A 22,093-nucleotide genomic window follows, 5' to 3' on the forward strand; every position below is an offset into this window, starting at 1 on the left:
AGGGTTTATACAAGGGCGATGTACTTGAGGATAATATTATGGAAATGGAAGATGATGTAGATGAAGACGAAATGGGAGATAAGATAAAGCGTGAAGAGTTTGACAGAGCACTGAAAGACCTGAGTCGAAACAAGGCCCCGGGAGTAGACAACATTCCATTTGAACTACTGATGGCCTCGGGAGAGCCAGTCATGACAAAACTCTACCATCTGGTGAGCACGATGTATGAGACAGGCGAAATACCCTCAGACTTCAAGAAGAATATAATAATTCCAATCCCAAAGAAATCAGGTGTTGACAGATGTGAAAATTACCGAACAATCAGTTTAATAAGTCACAGCTGCAAAATACTAACGCGAATTCTTTACAGACGAATGGAAAAACTGGTAGAAGCCGACCTCGGGGAAGATCAGTTTGGATTCCGTAGAAATACTGGAACACGTGAGGCAATACTGACCTTACGACTTATCTTAGAAAAAAGATTAAGAAAAGGCAAACCTACGTTTCTAGCATTTGTAGACTTAGAGAAAGCTTTTGACAATGTTAACTGGAATATTCTCTTTCAAATTCTGAAGGTGGCAGGGGTAAAATACAGGGAGCGAAAGGCTATTTACAGTTTGTACAGAAACCAGATGGCAGTTATAAGAGTCGAGGGGCATGAAAGGGAAGCAGTGGTTGGGAAAGGTGTAAGACAGGATTGTAGCCTCTCCCCGATGTTATTCAATCTGTATATTGAGCAAGCAGTAAAGGAAACAAAAGAAAAATTCGGAGTAGGTATTAAAATTCATGGAGAAGAAGTAAAAACTTTGAGGTTCGCCGATGACATCGTAATTCTGTCAGAGACAGCAAAGGACTTGGAAGAGCAGTTGAACGGAATGGACAGTGTCTTGAAAGGACGATATAAGATGAACATCAACAAACGCAAAACGAGGATAATGGAATGTAGTCAAATTAAGTCGGGTGATGCTGAGGGAATTAGATTAGGAAATGAGACACTTAAAGTAGTAAAGGAGTTTTGCTATTTAGGGAGTAAAATAACCGATGATGGTCGAAGTAGAGAGGATATAAAATGTAGACTGGCAATGGCAAGGAAAGCGTTTCTCAAGAAGAGGAATTTGTTAACATCGGGTATAGATTTAAGTGTCAGGAAGTCGTTTCTGAAAGTATTTGTATGGAGTGTAGCCATGTATAGAAGTGAAACATGGACGATAACTAGTTTGGACAAGAAGAGAATAGAAGCTTTCGAAATGTGGTGCTACAGAAGAATGCTGAAGATAAGGTGGGTAGATCACGTAACTAATGAGGAGGTACTGAATAGGATTGGGGAGAAGAGAAGTTTGTGGCACAACTTGACTAGAAGAAGGGATCGGTTGGTAGGACATGTTTTGAGGCATCAAGGGATCACCAATTTAGCATTGGAGGGCAGTGTGGAGGGTAAAAATCGTAGAGGGAGACCAAGAGATGAATACACTAAGCAGATTCAGAAGGATGTAGGTTGCAGTAGATACTGGGAGATGAAGAAGCTTGCACAGGATAGAGTAGCATGGAGAGCTGCATCAAACCAGTCTCAGGACTGAAGACCACAACAACAACAACAACGTAATAATACCTAAAATCTGCAAACAGTATGTACTGTTCAGTCGTAAATTTTATCACTTCCTAACAATTGTGTCGTCTATTGTGTATTGTCGTCCTTACGTACAGGCACACCCAATAGGAGTACCTTCCGCTCATACAGCGACATAGGGAGGTTCATCTGCTGTGTGTTTATCTGGCAAAATGCTTTCCCCTGTCGTAAGATCTGTTCGTGCTGACACACTAGATTGTGACCAGAGCGGTGTTTAAATGTGACATACCAATTGGAAGAAACCTGTATGTACAAGATGTACATAGTTCAAAATGGCTCTGAGCACTAAGGGACTTAACATCTTAGGTCATCAGTTCCCTAGGACTTAAAACTACCTAAACGTAACTAACCTAAGGACGTCACACACATCCATGCCCGAGGCAGGATTCGAACCTGCGACCGTCGCGGTCACGCTGTTCCATACTGAAGCGCCTAGAACCGCTCGGCCACTGCGGCCGGCTATGCACATAGTACAGAACAACACATGGATGTAAGGGAAAGACATAAAACGAATGTAAGAGTAAAAAATCTCAACCATACCGTTGTAAATAAAATAATTAGATTTAAATGAGCAGCTAAGAATTACTTTAGATCTATTATTAAAATATGTTTAATTAAATAATTCTCTTTGTATTATAGATCACTGAAGATGCCTAGCACGATTAGCCACAACATTTTTGCTATACACAAATAAAGCATTCACTTGTATGATGTGGACCTTTTCTTAGCGGTATCTACCGGAAAATTGGAAATTTATGGTAAGTTCTATGGGACCAAACTGCGGAGGTCATCGGTCCCAAGGCTTACACACTACTTAATCTAACTCTAAGTTACACTAAGGACAAGACACACACACATGCCCAGGGGAGGACTCGAACCTCCGACGGGGGGAGCCGCGCTAAACGTGACAAGGTGCCTCAGACCTCACGGTTACCCCGCGTGGCGCGGTATCTATATGATGAAGCTCAATTAAACATCTTATCAACAAAATAGTGCAGAGCAAAACTGCCTTATGCAGAATGATATACTACAGTATGATTTCTTCATTGTACTTAGTTGACAGATACATGTTTGAAAGCTGTACACAAGTTGGTACTTTCAGTTGTTACAGTCAACTTGCTATTAACGGCCTCTGCAGGTTCCAAGCAAATCAAAAACGGTCAAGCGTAACAAAATGGTCAGATTATGATACCTTTGTTGATCAAGGACTATGGCAACAGTTCCTGCTCATAGAGAATAGCTTCCATGGTGCTAGAGGAAACTGCAGTCAACGACAGAGAACAACTATTAATACACTGTACGGGTATTTGTTTTCTTTGGGGGGGGGGGGAGGAGGGTGGGGAGAGGACGAAGGGGTAGGAGGGGACTATTATTTGAAGTCCTATCCAGACGTACAGATTTATACTTTTCGTTGCTTCCCTAAATCTCTTAAGGCAAATGCCAGCCTTGATTATTCAGGGACTGTGAAAGCAATACCTACTCGCGGAGAATAATTTGCATGGTGCTAGTGGTTCATGGAGAGCAAAAACAAATGACTTAAGGCATTGGGTGCAAGTGCTGCTCTGTGGTGAAGAGCTTGGTACATCAGAGAAATTCTGGCAGGGCACGTCTAACCTGCGCAGTCAGAAAACTGATGGCACCCTACGCCCCCCCCCCCCTCACATCATCATCATCATCATCATCATCATCATCATCATCATCATTTAAGACTGATTATGCCTTTCAGCGTTCAGTCTGGAGCATAGCCCCCCTTATACAGCTCCTCCATGATCCCCTATTCAGTGCTAACATTGGTGCCTCTTCTGATGTTAAACCTATTACTTCAAAATCATTCTTAACCGAATCCAGGTACCTTCTCCTCGGTCTGCCCCGACTCCTCCTACCCTCTACTGCTGAATCCATGAGTCTCTTGGGTAACCTTGCTTCTCCTATGCGTGTAACATGACCCCACCATCTAAGCCTGTTCGCCCTGACTGCTACATCTATAGAGTTCATTCCCAGTTTTTCTTTGATTTCCTCATTGTGGACACCCTCCTGCCATTGTTCCCATCTACTAGTACCTGCAATCATCCTAGCTACTTTCATATCCGTAACCTCAACCTTGTTGATAAGGTAACCTGAATCCACCCAGCTTTCGCTCCCATACAACAAAGTTGGTCGAAAGATCGAACGGTGCACAGATAACTTAGTCTTGGTACTGACTTCCTTCTTGCAGAAGAGAGTAGATCGTAGCTGAGCGCTCACTGCATTAGCTTTGCTACACCTCGCTTCCAGTTCTTTCACTATGTTGCCATCCTGTGAGAATATGCATCCTAAGTACTTGAAACCGTCCACATGTTCTAACTTTGTTCCTCCTATTTGGCACACAATCCGTTTATATTTCTTTCCCACTGACATTACTTTCGTTTTGGAGATGCTAATCTTCATACCATAGTCCTTACATTTCTGATCTAGCTCTGAAATATTACTTTGCAAACTTTCAATCGAATCTGCCATCACAACTAAGTGATCCGCATATGCAAGACTGCTTATTTTGTGTTCACATATCTTAATCTCACCCAGCCAGTCTATTGTTTTCAACATATGATCCATGAATAATATGAACAACAGTGGAGACAGGTTGCAGCCTTGTCTTACCCCTGAAACTACTCTGAACCATGAACTCAATTTACCGTCAACTCTAACTGCTGCCTGACTATCCATGTAAAGACCTTTAATTGCTTGCAAAAGTTTGCCTCCTATTCTATAATCTTGTAGGTACCCGGTCATATGCCTTTTCTAGATCTATGAAGCATAGATACGATTCCTTGTTACACTCATAACACTTCTCCATTATTTGGCGTAAGCTAAAGATCTGGTCCTGACAACCTCTAAGAGGCCTAAACCCACACTGATTTTCATCTAATTGGTCCTCAACTAATACTCGCACTTTCCTTTCAACAATACCTGAGAAAATTTTACCCACAACGCTGATTAAAGAGATACCTCTGTAGTTGTTACAATCTTTTCTGTTTCCATGTTTAAAGATTGGTCTGATTACTGCTTTTGTCCAGTCTGATGGAACCTGTCCCGACTCCCAGGCCATTTCAATTATCCTGTGTAGCCATTTAAGACCTGACATTCCACTGTATTTGATGAGTTCCGAGTTCATCCACCCCAGCCGCTTTATTGCACTGCAATCTATTGACCATTTTTTCCACTTCCTCAAATGTGATCCTATTTCCATCATCATTCCTATCCCATTCTACCTCGAAATCTGAAACATTACTGATCGTATTTTCACCTACATTGAGCAACTCTTCAAAATATTCCCTCCATCTGCCCAAGGCATCCACAGGATTCACCAGCAGTTTTCCTGACCTGTCCAAAATGCTTGTCATTTCCTTCTTACCTCCATTTCGAAGACTGCTAATTACACTCCAGAATGGTTTTCCAGCAGCTTGACCCATAGTCTCCAACCTGTTTCCAAAGTCATCCCACGATTTCTTCTTGGATGCTGCAATTATCTGTTTGGCTTTGTTTCTTTCTTCAACATAACTTTCTCTGTCTACCTGGGTTCTGGTATGTAGCCATTTTTGATACGCCTTCTTTTTCCTTTTACAGGTTGCCTTGACTGTATCATTCCACCAAGCTGTTTGCTTCATCCTACTTTTACACACTACTGTTCCAAGACATTCTTTAGCCACTTCTAGTACTGTGTCCCTGTACCTCATGCATTCCTTTTCCAATGACTGTAATTGACTACATTCAACTAACTGGTACCTTTCTGAGATCGCTGTTATGTACTTGTGTCTGATTTCCTTATCCTGAAGTTTCTCCACTCTTATCCTCCTACATATGGACCTGACCTGCACTTTCGGCCTCACAATCCCAATTTCACTGCAGATTAAATAATTATCAGTGTCATCAAAGAATCCCCTGAATACACGTGTGCCCCTCACAGCCTTCCTGAATTCCTGATCTCTTATTATATAGTCAATGACAGATCTGGTTCCCCTGCGTTCCCAAGTATACCGGTGAATGTTCTTATGTTTAAGAAAGGAGTTTGTGATTACTAAGCCCATACTGGCACAGAAATCCAAGAGTTGTTTCCCGTTCCTGTTGGCCTCCATATCCTCTCCAAATTTACCCATAACCTTTTCATACCCTTCTGTTCGATTTCCAATCCTGGCGTTAAAATCACCCATCAGCAAAACACTGTCCTTGTCCTTTACTCTACAACTACATCACTGAGTGCCTCCCCCCCTCATACCCTCAAAAAATGCTTGGCATCTAGAAAGCTCTACCAAGAGCTTTTATTTGTGGTGGTGTTTGTTGTTTACTGTTATGGAAGGGGATTGCTTCAGCTCAGGTGATGTTCTGGGGAGGAAGAGCGAGCTTGTCACTATCCTGCTGGAGACACGTGGCGGCAGCATTTGGAATGTACATAATATAAAAGGTAAAAGTTTACTACATAATCGTCAAATTGTTTACGAAAGATACTCACAAACATTTCAGCGGTCCATCTGGTCGCCATCTTCAGGTGAGAGCGCTGTTTACTAAATCTCACCGAAACCGAGTCCAAAAGATATTTTGTTTTTTTATTCTGTATTATTCCCCTCGTTCCATACGGGCGGGAGAGGGGCGGGGTGAGCTGTCACCGCTCTTTAGCCATATGAGAGTAAAAAGTTTAAAACATATTTTAAAACTGGAGAACTGACATAATAAAAACACATATTCAGTCGCATAATTTAAAATATAAAAAAGAGATTTGTTGATTAATTAAAAGATTGACACAGATGAAATGGCAACTGAATGGTTCACGAAAGATAAAAGACAGAGGGACAGTTGCATAAGTTAAAAATTAAAAATCTAGTGTGTTGACTAAAATAGACCCATTGAAGAGTGACTTGATGAGTGGACCTAGACTGAAGAGAGATATCATGGGAATGTGAATAAGAGGGTGATTGTGTTTGCGGGTGTCTGGAGGAGGAATTCGGGGGAGTGAAGAGGGATGGCGTTCAGAACGAGGCTAGGATGTTGGTGAAGAGGAGAGGAAGGGATCCCTGACTGGGGAGGCAGGGTGGGTTCTCTTAGGTCTGGTAGGATGGGTATACATCAGGGTGGATTTCATGGTGGATAAGGGAAGGCGATTAAAGGTTCGCTGGAAGAGGATGCGTAACGTGTGGAGGTGCAGCGTTGGGGAAATGTGGTGGTAGAGGCGCGCAGGGTGATCAGAGAGTAGCGAGCAGGGGGGAAAGTAAGGGGTGAGTAGTGTCGAGTTTATGGGTAACGTGGGATAATCGGACGTGTTCAAGATGGAAGAGGAGAGAGCAGAATTTTATAAGTTGGTAGAGGATCAGTGTGGGAGACGGTAAGCGGCCTGCGCGTGAGGCCGGAGTCATCGCTTCCGTCCCCTAAGTGGCTATTTACAAGTTGCTTTTAGTGCACAACGAGAGTCCTCAGAGTTCTGCAGACTGATCAACTCTCTACGCTCAATTTGCTGCTGCACGTCTCAAGAAACAGAAGCGACGTCTATATCTGTACGTGAAATCGCATACAGTGTTACACGAATGCTGCCGACAGAAGCCGAAGCGTTGACCCCATTTATGCCGTCAAGCGGTGTAGACACTTGCAGCTGTGCACTAGATGGGTCTAGCGGGGCGTTGACAAAGTTATTTCGAAAAGAAGGGAGGTAGAACAGGGCAATTTGGGGCAAAGAACACTTGAGTGCTGTAACTGAATAGTATGATCCGCAACCGTGTCTTTCCGGCATGAGAAATAAAGATTATCACAACAGGAGCTAACGTGATACAGCATTAAGCGAAGTACGTGTATGCGATACGTTTAAAGAATGGAGGCAGCGCACAACAGTGGTGGAAATTAAAGAGAAAATAAAAATTGTGTTCACATTATTGCCTATAATATGTATGATTGAGACAGCAAAGAGAAGTGTTGCCGACAGTGAGGACGTTTACCACCAACAGTGTAGATTTTTTCACAGATTTTGACTCAGCAGTGGCATGGAATCTTAGAGCATCTGATAACTTCCCGGAAGAATAATTGATATTCTCATCACAGTGTCGTACTTTATTAACCCTTTCATATCTGAATTTCTTCTGGAAGAAGGAAAATTTTTTCTGTGTGTGGTAATGCTCTTAGGTGATTTTTTAAATGACTTAAGGTGCAAAATTTATACAAAAATGTGTATCCGCTTTCAAGAGGTACTTTCTACACTTGGCTTCATTTTATGGACTAAAATAACTAATTACGAAATATGTTCTATTGTAATAATAGTAAAATGATTATTCAGTAATTACCATTCAAAGTAATAATAACAATATTCATTTATACAGTGGAATATAGCGAACCAACCACATTCGTGTATTATGGTTGTGACCAACTGCTGCTCACTGCTACATTGACTTGCTGATGTTGTCATAGATATGACCAACAGCTGCCAGCACTAACGCACGATGAAAAGGATGAACATTCGCGCGTGTGTACCTCAGGTTTCCATTGGGAAAAAATGCTTCTTTTGCAGCTAAGACACTTGAGAATTTAGTGTACACAATTGTAGCCAGAGAGTCTGAAAGGGTTAAGCTTCCTACCATGAGGTGGTATCAGACCCGACACGATTTGCTTCTTTTCGTTTGCATCAAGAAACAACGCTAGTGTGTGTTACGTTTGTAAACAAAATGAAACTGATTTTTTAGCTAAGTGTCGGCACATGACATATGTTCTGATATTGCACCTTGTGGGAGGAAGATTAAGGTCTGTTGCACAAGGTCTAATAGAAAGCAGTTATTATCTTCTCTCATTCTAAACTCATTTACAAATGAGTATATGTTCTCTAAATTAAGATTTTTAAGAAATTTTAAGCTTCTCCTCTCCTTTCGTCAGCTCACCCAATTTTTCTCTCGGCTTGACCGTTTTTCTTTTTCTTTCGTGTTGTTCATTGCCACGGCCTATAATGCAACGCCTGCAGAGAAAGCAAGAATTTGCTGACTTCCTTTCAGCACTCTACGCCATGATAGCTTGCTTTCTGTGGATGTAGTACTGACGTGCGGTTTATGGCGCGTGTGATAACACACGATTTTTTCCATTCACTTTAGTGTGCCCTGTCTTGCGCCCTTTAAGAACGTATAAATACGCACTGACCAAAATGAAGGTATAGCGCGCCAGTTGTGAAAACGTGCACAAAATATGAGTCGCTATCGAGTATGTTGATCAGTATGTACTGCCAGCCGAGTCAAAGACCGATGCTGTATCTTTGTCAAGTACAAGACCAGCACAGATTGTAATATTGTTGTACGCAGAAAAGAGTCAATGGCTTTACAGCAAATGATGGGGTCTACACGTTTAATGCCTAGTTGGTCAGAGAGATTCAGTCTAACAGTTAATCAAGTTAGGCGAACTGGTAGTGTTGCAACGTCGATAAGGGCGTAAATCTCAGCAATGACAAGGTAAGGCAAGGGTTTTTGGTTGGATGGTTGGTTGATTTAGGGGAGCGGACCAAACAGAGGTCATCGATCCCATCGGATTAGGGAAGGACGGGGAAGAAAGTCGGCCTTGTATTTTCGAAGGAACCATCACGGCATTTCTCTGAATTGATTTAGGGAAATCACGGAAGACCTATAAATCAGGATGGCCGGAAGCGAGTTTGAACCGTCGTCCTCCAGAATGCGAATCCACTGTTCTAACCACTGCGCCACGTCGCTCGGCCGGGATTTCTGTAACACAGCAGAAAGTACATAGCGTCATATTGGGCACTGCTTGTGTCTGGTGTTATCATGCACAGTATAAAATTCAGGTTCTGAGAAAAATAGAAGTGCATATTTCGTATGTTCTACTTTCTTCTAATTTAGTGATTAAAAGGATGATTTGAAAGAGTTTACAACACAGGTGTGCCCGCAACAGATTTTTGGATGAGTATTCAGCACACTCCTTTGACCACTGTAAATGAAAGGCAGCGAGTACTCGAAAATGAAATGATGTATTTCGGAATCTGTCTTGCTCTAACAAAAGATAAAATTAAACAGCTGTTATAAACAAAGGAATTTCTACATATTTAAAATCCTTCAGATGCGGACTCATCACCACATCTTCATAAAGACGGATAAAACTAAGCAGGCCGGATTGGCCGAGCGGTTCTAGGCGCTTCAGTCTGGAACCGCGCGACAGCTACGGTCGCAGGTTCGAATCCTGCCTCGGGCATGGATGTGTGTGATGTCCTTAGGTTAGTTAGGTTTAAGTAGTTCTAAATTCTAGGGGACTGATGACCTCAGATGTTAAGTTCCATAGTGCTCAGAGCCATTTTTTCTGATAAAACTAATTAAAAACATTTTTATAAGGCGGTTTCAACAGCTAATAAATGTTTCATAAAATTCACGGTGCACAGGCTGTCTTAAAATGTATGTTTATGCTGAGGCTGGTTCCGATCTCAGGTCATCAACACGGTGTTCTATGCACACGAACAAGAAATAATTAGCGATCAATGAATACAATAGAGCAAGAGCTTAAGTAGTTACAATACTTTCAGTTTAGCGAGAGCATCAGAACTTCATAAAGTACGTTTGTAAACAACAGCGTATTTTAGGACCTTTTCTTCTGTTTTGTAGTGTAGTGTTCAGATGTAGTACTTTGCTAACTTATGATGCCGCAGGTGTAAGGATATGACATACTTGATATTTATGTACCGGTTCTTCCTTGCGCCGGTGCGACTGGCTATGAGTGCGTCTTAAAAGTCGAAAAGTATCGCTCACTAGTTTACTAGGAGAGGGTCTGACTGAAGACTGAGTAAAATGAATGGGTGAATGCAAGGAATAACGCCAGAAACCGAATAAACATTAAAGTTGGTGTAGATAACGAAGAAGTTGCAATCGGAATCTTCTGTCTTAGAATTGATTTCTCACCTGAGTACTGTAACAAGGAGGACGTGGAGGCATATTAGCCTAGATGAAGAATACAACCCTACAAAGCTCACAGATTTCTCGTGTCTTGTGGAAATACACTGACGGGCCAAAATGTTAGGTCCACTTACTTAAAAGCGTGTTGGTCCACCTCTGGAACGTAATTCAGCAGTGATTCTGCGTGCCATGGATTCGACAAGTACTTGATAGGTTTCCAGAGGTCTGTGGCACCAGATGCCTATTTTCAGGCCACACACTTCCCGTAATTTGCGGGCGTGGAGCTGGCAGCCCGACAGCGTCCCAGTTGGGTTTCACTGCATTCAGATAGGCCTAATTTGATGGCCAAGACATCAGTATGAGTTCACTATGATGCTCCTCAAACCATTGCAGCACTATTGTGGCCTTGTGACACGGGTAGTTATCCTGCTGGAAGATGCCACCGCTGTTGAGGAGGGCATCAAGAGTAAGCCATTTCAAGTGGTCCCTAATAATATTCACGTATTCTACAGCTGTCATGTTGCCTTCGATTACTATAGCAGGTCCCAAGGAAGCCAAGATCAATGTCACCCATAACAGAATACTGCTCCCATCGATCCGCGTCCGTGGCGCGCTGCATGTTTCAAGCAGCCATTCGCCTGGGTGACGGCCTATCTGGACACGACCATCGACCTGGTTCGACTTTAAACGGGATTCATCCGACCATGCGACACGACTCTATTGATCTCGATGATTCCATGTGCACTGTAATCATAATTGACGATATTGCTGTGACAACACGTAGGGGTCCTCTGCTGCGGAACAGCATGTTCAGCACTGTTCGCTGAAAGATATGCTGCAAAACACTTGCGCCTCCGCCAGAGCTGTACTCTTTCGTCAGATCTGCTTCAGATAGCCGCTTATACTGCTTTGGACAGCGGGTAAGCCTCCGATTCCGATGTTCTGTATTGACGTATGGACGTTCAACGTCTTGTCGCCTACTCGTGGTTTGAGCATTCTTCAACCGCTCTCCATAGATTCTCACGATAGTAGCGCGCGAACAACCGACCAGCTTTATCGTTGCCGAGATGCTCGCTCCCAGGCACTGGACCATAACAATCAGGCTTTTGTCGAAGTCGTTTTAAGTCGGCGGATTCCCGCATTAGTGCTACTTATCGTCACTAGAATGATTCCCCATTCGCCACAATAGCTTTGACCTTGACCTATAAGCTGCTTCTAGTCCAAGTGGCACATCGATGCAACTGCTCAGTCGTGAGTTGTGCTGTAATAAGTGAACACGTGTTTGTGTCTCTCGTCACAGAAATGTAATTGCATAATATTGCGCAGCGGTATGCCATTTCTTTTAGGGTTAAATTGGGTGAAAATGCGACAACTTACGGTAAGCTACAGAAGGCTTTTGGAGAGGAGGTTATGTCAAGAGCTCACGTTTTTCGTTGGCATAAAATGTTTAGTGAAGGGAGAACGAATGTTGGAGATGAAGACTACAGTGGACGGCCATCAGCCTCACGGACGGCTGTCAACTTGGCCAGGGTGCGTGAACTCGTACGATCTGGTCGAACATTATACGTGAAAATGATTGCAGAAGAACTGAATATCAATCGAGAAACGATTTGTCTAATAATAACTGAAGATCATGGTATGAGAAAGATTTGTGCAAAAATGGTCCCCAAAAATCTCACACCACAACAGCGAGAAACACGGAAAAATGTGGCAGCCGATCTGTTAGAGCAAACGGAAATCAATCCAGAATTGTTGAGCCGTATTATCACTGGTGATGAAAGTTGTTTTTTTCAGTACTATCCAGAGACAAAACGACAAAGTTCGCAATGGTGCTCCTAAGGATTACTCAGACCAAAAAAATCTCGCATGTCAAAGTCAAAAGTGAAATGCATGCTTGTGTGCTTCTTCGATTCCAAAGGAATTGTTCATAAAGAATGGGTGCCTTCTGTACAAACAGTCAACCAAAGTAACTACAAAGAAATTTTAGAAAGACTTCATACAAGAGTTCTTCGTGTCCGTGCCAACATTGCTGATAATTAGATTCTGCATCACGATAATGCGCCATCCCATACTACTCTGTCATTACAGCAATTTTTAACCTCAAAACAAATTTCAGTACTACCACAGCCACCTTATTCAGCAGATATCGCTCCGTGCGACTTTTTTCTATTTCTAAGAGTCAAAACGGCGGTCAAGGGACACCATTTTCAAATAACACAAGATGTCCAAAATGCTGTGACGAGGGTCTTGGAGGATATTACAGAAGATGAGTTCCAGAAATGTTACTATCAATGTCAGAAGCGCTGGAAAAAGTGTGTGGAATCAGAAGCGAACTACTTTTAAGGAGACAACACTAAACTTGACTAAAACGGTAAGCAACATTTTTTTCCACATCAGTCTCATTACTCATTACTCATTATCGTCGCACCTAGTACTTCTCTCACCGAGTCACGTGCCCTCAGCGCAACCTCGCTATGGGCAGTGGTCATAATGTTTTGGCTCATCAGTGAGTAGGCTACATATGTATCACTGCAGATTCTGTAAGGAAATTCGCGGAAAACTGGAGTGGATAGAGATAGACTGTTTCGGAATCACACACGAAAAGGAAAAGCAGGGAGGAGGGAGCACAGAGATTGGTAGTACATGTACATATATGTTCACAAGTACTCTAACCGAGGGCCAGAAGAAACCAGAATACGTGAAACAATTTATAATCAGTCCATTCTACACAGATGGTAGCAACATGTGGAATTAGTTACATAATTTTAAATTTTCGAATACAGTCAACAAGGTAATTGAATAGACGCAGGAATTTCGACAGCACTACCACCCAAGATATGTCCGTCCCAATCAGCGAATATCATATGCACAGCGTAATGTATTTTTAAGTGTGAACAGCTGTCTGATGATGAACCTAGCACTCCGAGGTGGCCGCGCGCTTCTAGGCACTTCAGTCCGGAAACGCGCGACTGCTACGAACGCAGGTTCGAATCCTGCCTCGGGCACGGATGTGTGTGATGTCCTTAGGTTAGTTAGGTTTAAGTAGTTCTAAGTTTTAGGGGACTGCTGATCTCAGATGTTAAGCCCCATAGTGCTCAGAGTCATTTGAACCATTTGATGAACCTATCGGTTCGAAACCGGTGACGGCGTTATTCATTCCTAATAAATAGCATTATTATCGGTAGCTGGTGGTTGTTTTTTTCTTTATTTTAAGAATTAACTTGTATTTTCACATAGCCACTACTCACTGTGTCAATTTTCGACAAAATAGCATTCCATTTACTTTTACTCCTTCTTCTCTGATGCTGCCAAGATCCACGTTTCACTCCCACACCGTGCTGTGTAGCAGGCTTCCAGGAACTTCTCCGTCAGTTGAATGTCAGCATTTGACATGAAGAAGCCGTTCTCCGCCTGCGTCAAACTACTCTTGCTTTCCTAGCTTCGCCCATCCTGTGTAAGCTCGCTACTTTTATAGAATAATAGAGCAGTAGTTAACCGTGAAATAGTTATTCTGTCCCATGAGGAATGAGGGAAGTTTTTTTGACAAGGATACTGGACATGCCATAATTTAACTATAACAAAAATTACGTACCTTATGTCTACAGGCATTCACACATTGACAGGTCTAGATTGAAGAAGATGGGATAGGTAGTCAGCTGTGTCCTTATAGTAGGAATTATGGCTACTTGAGTACGTGGCAGGTGTCACGCGCAGGCGTCTCTGAGTTGTGACGTCACCGTGAACCCTCACCCCACGCCGCATTGTATTGAAACTTGTAGGAACTCGGCGCACACATGCTTAACTAATATACAAGTATGAAAATAATCGAGATTTTACCGTGTTTTAGTGTTTTATTGTTATTGTTATTATATAGTGAAGATGTATATTAATTAGACTATTCTTCTACAATCGGTGAAATGTTAATGTAAAGCTTCCGAAGGACGGCATCCTCTTTCACCATCCCGGATGTCATGGTTTTCTTTTCTGTGGGAAGAAGCTCACACAAACGTAGACCACATAGACCTGTAGTAACGATGTCATTTTAAACTCGTAACTGTATTAACAGATTTTCTATTTTGGAAAGTTATATTACTACTATTTTCATTTTTTCAGTTTTTGTCTTTGTCCTCTCTCAGTTCACTTACTACCTTTGCATTTTTTTCCTTGTTGATAGCTTTATTTTGATGAAAGAGCGCGTCCTTATGAAGCATATTACAACAAAACTCTCCATCCAGGAATAGTACGCATTTATAATGCCCCTTTACCTTACAAAAACTTTTAGTTTATGATCCATGTAATTGGCGCGGAATTTTTGAAATAGTCATTACATTTTCAAAGCGAATCCCGCAAATCTTCCAGTTGACTTAATTAAAGATCTTCTTGAAATTGTTTGAAGTCAGTTCTTTCCTGAAACATTTACTTGATCAGTTAGTTTATCATAGAAATGTGCTTACTGGGGGTGTTCGCTTTTTACTCTATGAGTAACATATCCTACAGTCATGTCTAAGAGCGCAACATTTTTCTTCACATCTGGGACACTTTCCTCTTCGTAGCCAGTGAAATTCTCAAACAATTCTCCCACGTCTGAAACAATGTCTTCAACGTCCTTGTTGTCGCCATCACTTTCCTGTAGCTAAGTATTGCTTCTCAGAAGTAACAGTCGTATTTTGAGTTTCCACTAATATATTACCACTTAAACTGTCAATTTATGTATCCTTGCATACACTATGTGATAAGATTTCGCTCGCATTCACGGCAGTGTTTGTTTTCACGGTTAACACTCTGTCTAGTAGTAGTTTTTTCATTAGTTGTTTGTATATATACCTGTAAAAAATGGTATACTTCTTTACGGTAGCTTCGTTTTTGGGTCCCAATATTTCTTTTATTATTAGGCTTACTTACTTACAAGTCTACAGGTCTGTTGCGGTTAGTTCAACTAGCGATCGTGCTGAAAACCATTATTTTCACTTACAAATTTACTCTAAAAAAATCCCTCAATCACCGATAATTACGGGGTAGCTCCTTACTCAATCACCAACCACTAATAAAATTTCACACTGCCGTAAACAACTTTGTTTTCCCTCATAAACACAATTACAATACAGTATGATATTGAAATTGCGAACTACTGAGCGTTGGTTGGGTTCACTCTGACGTCAGCGGCACGGTTTGCTATTGCGCATACACCTTGTGTTCTCTTCCGTGTATCCTACTATCCGTGGTAGGAACCAACTCGGACTTGGCCTGTAGTAATTAAGGGGAAACCACGGAAAACCTAAATCACGATGTGGAACAATAAGTAGCACCGTTAGATGTGCATCTATAGTTATTTTTTAATTGCGACCACTTTCGGTGGTCCACTACCATCATCAGACCACACTCTACAGCAATGGTGGTCTTATAACCGACTGTAATCGACGCCTTAAAATGGCTAAAAGCATAAGCTTCCGCAAAACCTCTCTGTAGTGCAGACCATAAAATCCAATTCGTCTTTGGCTCATTTAATATTAAATCTGGACTGTGTATCAGACGTTTATTGATTTCAAGGGCTTCCAAAAGATTAAGTTGGTGGCCTTAATTTTCTGGGTGGAGAACATGAGATTATGGCTTGTAGCTGTGACCCTCATTTCCTGTAAATCACTTCACGTTCATGTTGGTATAGTAATGGTCAACAATGTTTCGGCTATTTACTTCTCTCTTACTTTTCCAGCTAAGCCACTGCTGCGCCGATATGTTCTGATCGGCGACTACCCGTGTTGCAGGACTCGCTCTACACGCTGATCATGGTGGACCCCGACGTCCCGGGCCACAGGCCGGGCAGATTCTGGCTGCACTGGATCGTCGCTAACATTCCGGTCAGTAGGATGTTCACTTCACTCTGTCAACATCCTGCCGCGTCGCGGCCTGTTATTGTCAGTCTTGCTCCTCTGTAAATAGACGCAGGCCCTGATAAGGCACCACTAAGTGGTTTGAACTGGTGCACAGTTTGTTCCCGATGTTGCAAGCCAGATGTGTGACTAGCGTGCTGGTCATTCTGCAATCTCTTCCAGAAAGTGACTGATGTCCTTGAGCAACACGATGACAGCTCGTACGACTGTCGTAGATTAGATAGCAAGACTTGAACTACGAAGACCGAGGAGAAAGCAACAAGCAGTTCTCAACAAATTTTTATTGTGTTTTGTGTTGCGGAAATAATGTCAACGGTTCGTGAGAACTACTTATTATATTGTAGCTTTCGCTAACTACGTTGCTTTGTATCGGATGATCATACATATGAACAGAGAATGTAATGTTCTTGCTCGGTCGGTTTGTAGAAAGATCTTTAGAGAAAATAAATTCTCTGTTTCCATCTCCAGGACGGATTCAGCGCCTAAGTCAAGTTAAACATCTGAAAATGTTAAATGTATGAACAACAGTGACTTGATAACTAAGCCGAAATATTGTCCGGTCTAACGCGCTGTGCGGCTGGTCCCGGCGGAGGTTCGAGTCCTCCCTCGGGCATGGGTGCGTGTGTTTGTCCTTAGGATAATTTAGGTTAAGTAGTGTGTAAGCTTAGGGACTGATGATCTTAGCAGTTAAGTCCCATAAGATTTCACACACATTTGAACATTTTGAAATTTTGTTTGTTGTTGGTATTGTTATTTTTGTTTTTACTTTAATTTTTAGTTTATTTGTTTTGCAGGCCACTAATTTTTTTCGTTGTATAGCCTGTTGTTCGAAACAAAATTGTTTTGTCAGAGAATCCGTAATAATTCTGCTATATAGGAAGATTACACAAAACTGCAAACCAAAGAATCTAAAAGATTAGTATATCTTTATAGAGGTTTTCAATTCACACAAGATTTATTGTTGCAACTGTGCATAAGGAGTACATGAAATGATTACGTTTGGAGATCAATAGCACAAGCGCCTACGAGGTGTCAAGTATCAATCTATGCTGAATCAGTCAACATTATTATGTGGTGTACCCTTCTCTGTTGGCAAAGGAGGCGCTGACTCTGGCATCGAATCGAACATGCAGATGAAGAAAACTGTCTCGGGATAGGCCTACGTTATGCCACACCTGCTGGCCATGTTCACATAGTTGTTGGTTGACGAGTCGCACGAGTCACTTCTCGTCCCATCGTATCCCACACGTGCTCGATTAGAGACAAGTCCGGAGATCGTGCTGCACATCTTCCACAGGACGTTGAGTTTCACGCTTAGTGTGTGGGTGAGGATTATCCTATGGGAACAAGACGTAACCTTCTTGCTGTAAAAACGGCAAAAGAATGGGTCTAACAACACTATGCTCTTACCGAGTGCTGGTTAACGTCCATTCCAGAAACACAAAAGGTGAACGAGAGTTATAGCTTATCGCACCACAGATTATAAGGCTTGGGGTGGGGCCATTTTTCTTGAACAAATGTACTCTACGAGACAGCGCTCACCCGGTCTGCATTGTACGAGCAAACAACCATCGCCTGCAGAATCTGCTTTTATCGCTGAAGACCACGGCGTGCCATTCCATCTTTCAAGTGAACCTCTGACGGCACTAGTCGACTCGTGCCCGTCGATGTTGTGTCATGAGTGGAAGATGGGGTAGAGCTGTGCGTGCCAGTAGTCTCACTGCTAACAATCAGTTCGCAACAATTAGTGTTGACACGTCTGGGCTAAGAAGCACTCTCCTCTGTGCTGTGGTTGCTGTACCTATCTGCCACTGCTGCTCTTATAGTACGACGATCCTGGCAGACGTCTGTGTTATGTGGACTTCCAGAACCCCATCTACAGGTATGAGAATTTTCACGGGACCACTGATAACAGCATCGTTGAACAACTGACGAAACACGTCTAACTTGTGTGGCAATTCCCCGAAAGGATCATCGCGCCATTCGGAAAGCCACAATTTGACCCCTTTCAGTAACGGTCAGTTAGCTGTAGGAAGCACGATTGCGCCTCGGTGGCATGGTTGCCTGCTTGCTTCACATGTTTACACCTCACTGAGTCTTCTGGCTATAAGCGTTTCCTATTAAAGGGTGGACACAGATGGCACTCTGGTATTGCATCTATCCCACAGGTGGCATATGCTGTCATCGAATCGAAATAGACGTCTTCTTTCCAAGTGTACTGATTTCTTTTTCTGGCAATGTATATGTTGTCTCCCGACTGAGGAAAACATTAACCAAGATGCCGTCGTATGTATACCATGTGTTTGGATTGCTGGTGCAAAAATCAAATGTCAAGTTCATGAGGTACGATGTGAGGCTACTAAATTATTTGGAACTTCCTGGCAGATTAAAACTGTGTGCCGGACCTAGACTCGAACTCGAGATCTCTACCTTTCGCGGGCAAGTGCCCTAAGCACAGTTTTAATCTGCCAGGAAATTTCATATGAGCGCACACTCCGCTGCGGAGTAAAAACTTCATTCCACTAAATTCTTTATCCGCAAAGAGAAGTAACGATCCACCTCAATTTTCCTCAAATTTGTCTGCAAATATTGCCACTTCAAGCTCATACCATATGCTACCCCTGTCACTAATTTCGTGATATTTATTGGAACGGGTGTGTAATCCGTGTAGGACTAACAGCTCTTACGTGAAAGCCTGTGATTATTCCCAGACATATCTTTGCTATATATAAAAGTAGTGCTACTGCCTGCAATTTTGTGTAATAGTTAAATGCCCCGTTTGGAAATTTCTTCCAGCTTCCAAAATAATCTATCGCTTGTAACGAAGGCACTAGTCGTAACATCGAATCGAACTGTGAGACACCTTCGCCATAACTCAGATAGTTACTTGTATGTTCCATGGACCTTATTAGCCATAACGTCTCATTTGGTTTATAAGTTTCAGTGTGTTTTATGTAATTGTTTGGTTTGGATTCTTATCCACAATGAACTAATTTGTGTTTATTAATTTCGGCATACATGTCTACACTGCCTGCCAAAAAAGTGAGCACTGTCACTTCGTACACATACACATCATTGGTGGATATGTAAATGATTATAGTTGCAATTCTCTCTGACAGGTAGAACAGCCTCTAGGATGCATTAATGCTGTTAATGTTGTAAGTAGGCTGTTTAGGTTTTTATGTTGTTAACGCCACGTAGCGCTCTGTATGAAAATTACTGACTGTGCTGTGTGCAGTCTGTGGCTGGTTTGCATTGTTAGAATATTCGCTATTGTAGTGTTGGGCAGTTGGATGAGAACAGCGCGTAGCGTTGCGCAGTTGGAGGTGAGCCGCCAGCAGTGGTGGATGTCGGGAGAGATGGCGGAGTTTTGAGAGCGGACTACACGGACGTGTGTCCGTCAGAAAAACGAAATTTGTAAGACTGGATATCATAAACTGATATGACTTTTGAACACTATTAAGATAAATAAATTGTTTGTTCTCTGTCAAAATCTTTCAAAAAAAAAAAAAAAAAAAGGCTCTGAGCACTATGGGACTCAACTGCTGTGGTCCTAAGTCCCCTAGAACTTAGAACTACTTAAACCTAACTAACCTAAGGACATCACACACATCCATGCCCGAGGCAGGATTCGAACCTGCGACCGTAGCGGTCGTGCAGTTCCAGACTGTAGCGCCTTTAACCGCTCGGTCACTCCGGCCGGCCAAAATCTTTCATTTGCTAACTATGCCTATCAGTAGTTAGTGCCTTCGGTAGTTAGAATCCTTTATTTAGCTGATAGTATTGGTGCACGCTGTATTGCAGTAATTCGAGTAACTATGATTTTTGTGAGGTGAGTGATTCATGAAACGTATAGGTTATTGTTAGCCACAGCCATTCTTTTGTAGGGATTATTGAAAGTCAGATTGCGTTGCGCTAAAAATATTGTTTGTCAATTTAGTGTTGATCAGAATAAGTAAAGAAAGAAATGTCTGAGTAAGTTCAGTTCTGCCCAGCTGTTTGAAAGTCAAATAACGTAAGAGGTTTATCAGCACAGTAATTGATTAATTTTTCTAAGGGGAGGTTTCATAATATTTAGTGTTGTTATCAGGCCTGGTGGGGCATATAAGAGATGTGAACGATGAGGTGTTGAGTAGTCACTGTGAAGGACACGGAAATGCCGTGTACACGTGTGAGAAAGCTTTGTCAGCACCTGACAGAATTAGAGAGTGGCTTCATTGTGAGTCTCTATTTGGCTGGCTGGTCGAATCGTGTACATACAGATTTGTGGTGCGTTCGGGTGTGACAGTGGATCGATCATAGGAAAGTGACGTCAGACGTAATAGTCGTTATGGATTCAGTCTACAACCTGTAACCACCACAAGGGAGAATCACCGTACTGTGCACCAAGTATGTCTTCGCCTACCACCTGAGAACAGATAATGGACTCCCCGCAACATTCTATGACTTCTCGCACTATCAGCAGGGAACGGGCTAGGTAGTTACCGTCTCATGAGCAGGCTGCCGTTAAGACCACAAACTTCAGTCCAGAACAGCGCTGCTGCTACGGTCGCAGATTCGAATCCTGTCTCAGGCATGGATGTGTGTGATGTCCTTAGGCTAGTTAGGTTTAAGTTGTTATGAATTCTAGGGGACTGATGACCTCATATGTTGTCCCATAGTGCTCAGAGCCATTTGAACCACTTAAGACCACAAAAGAAACGGCTGCGTTGGAATGGTGCTCTGTCTGGGAAGCATTTACTGCTAATGAATGGCGTCACATTGCGTTCAGCGGTGAATCTCGGTTCTGCGTGCTCCAGACGACGATCGTCGGCGAGTATGACTGCGACCTAGGTAGAGGTCCCATTATTCCAATGTTTTGGAGATGCATAGCGATTTTTCTCATGGTGTAGGGAGCCATCGGGAATGACTTCATATCACCGGTGGCAGTGTTTGCGGGAACTCTGACGATACAGCGGTCAAGGACATCCAGCTTCCTTCCGGGTTATCCATCTCGCGACAGCATCGGGTGTCTTTTTCAAGAGTACATGCTCATTCGCACATGGCATGTGTCTCTGTGAGCTGTCTGCGTGATGTTGAGGTACTCCCGTGGCAAGCAGAATCGCCACATCTGCCCCGATAGAACATGTGTGGGATCAGCTCGGAATCAACTCCGTAGCCGTATTCAGGATACTGAGGACCATTTACAACAATTGTGGGCCATTTTTCCTCATGAGGACATTCTGACACCCTCTCCAATCGAATCAGTGCATTCATCCTGACCATAAGGAGTGCAATGTCATACTATTAAGTGGCCAAATGGTGAAAACTTCTTTGTAAATCGACTCTATTTTGCAATCGCGGCAATAACATCACGTATCCTTTCAACAAATGAAGTTTCATTCATTTTCTTCCTGTCATTCTGCGTGATTCGCTTTTTAGTGAGGCAGTGTATTTACAATTAGAATGAATGTATGGGTAGAAAGAGTTGCGATGCAGTCTGTGTTTATTGTCTACAAGCGTCTTTAGGTTACTAGAATTCTGTTGCACATCTTTTTAGATGATAATTAGCTTATACATTTTCCAGTATCACGTTAAGCAATTAACAATGAAGGTCTTTTTTGTTCCATGTATTTTATTTATCCATTCCAAATTTTAACTACACTATTGGCCATAAAAATCGCTCCACCAAGAAGAAATGCAGATGCAAA

At 42.5% G+C, this 22,093-nt stretch overlaps 1 protein-coding gene across 1 annotated transcript in view; it reads left to right on the top strand.

Annotated features, from left to right (window-relative positions):
* The window catches only part of LOC126125964 (protein D2-like), a 67,466-nt gene that overhangs the window by 15,797 nt on the left and 29,576 nt on the right, over positions 1-22,093 (top strand). Inside the window, exon 2 of the mRNA XM_049915138.1 lies at positions 16,278-16,370. Coding sequence (XP_049771095.1) covers positions 16,278-16,370 — 93 coding nt within the window. The remainder of the gene's footprint in view (positions 1-16,277; positions 16,371-22,093) is intronic.

Source organism: Schistocerca cancellata, chromosome 1 (genome assembly GCF_023864275.1).
Source record: "Schistocerca cancellata isolate TAMUIC-IGC-003103 chromosome 1, iqSchCanc2.1, whole genome shotgun sequence".
In the NCBI taxonomy this organism is placed as follows: domain Eukaryota; kingdom Metazoa; phylum Arthropoda; class Insecta; order Orthoptera; family Acrididae; genus Schistocerca; species Schistocerca cancellata.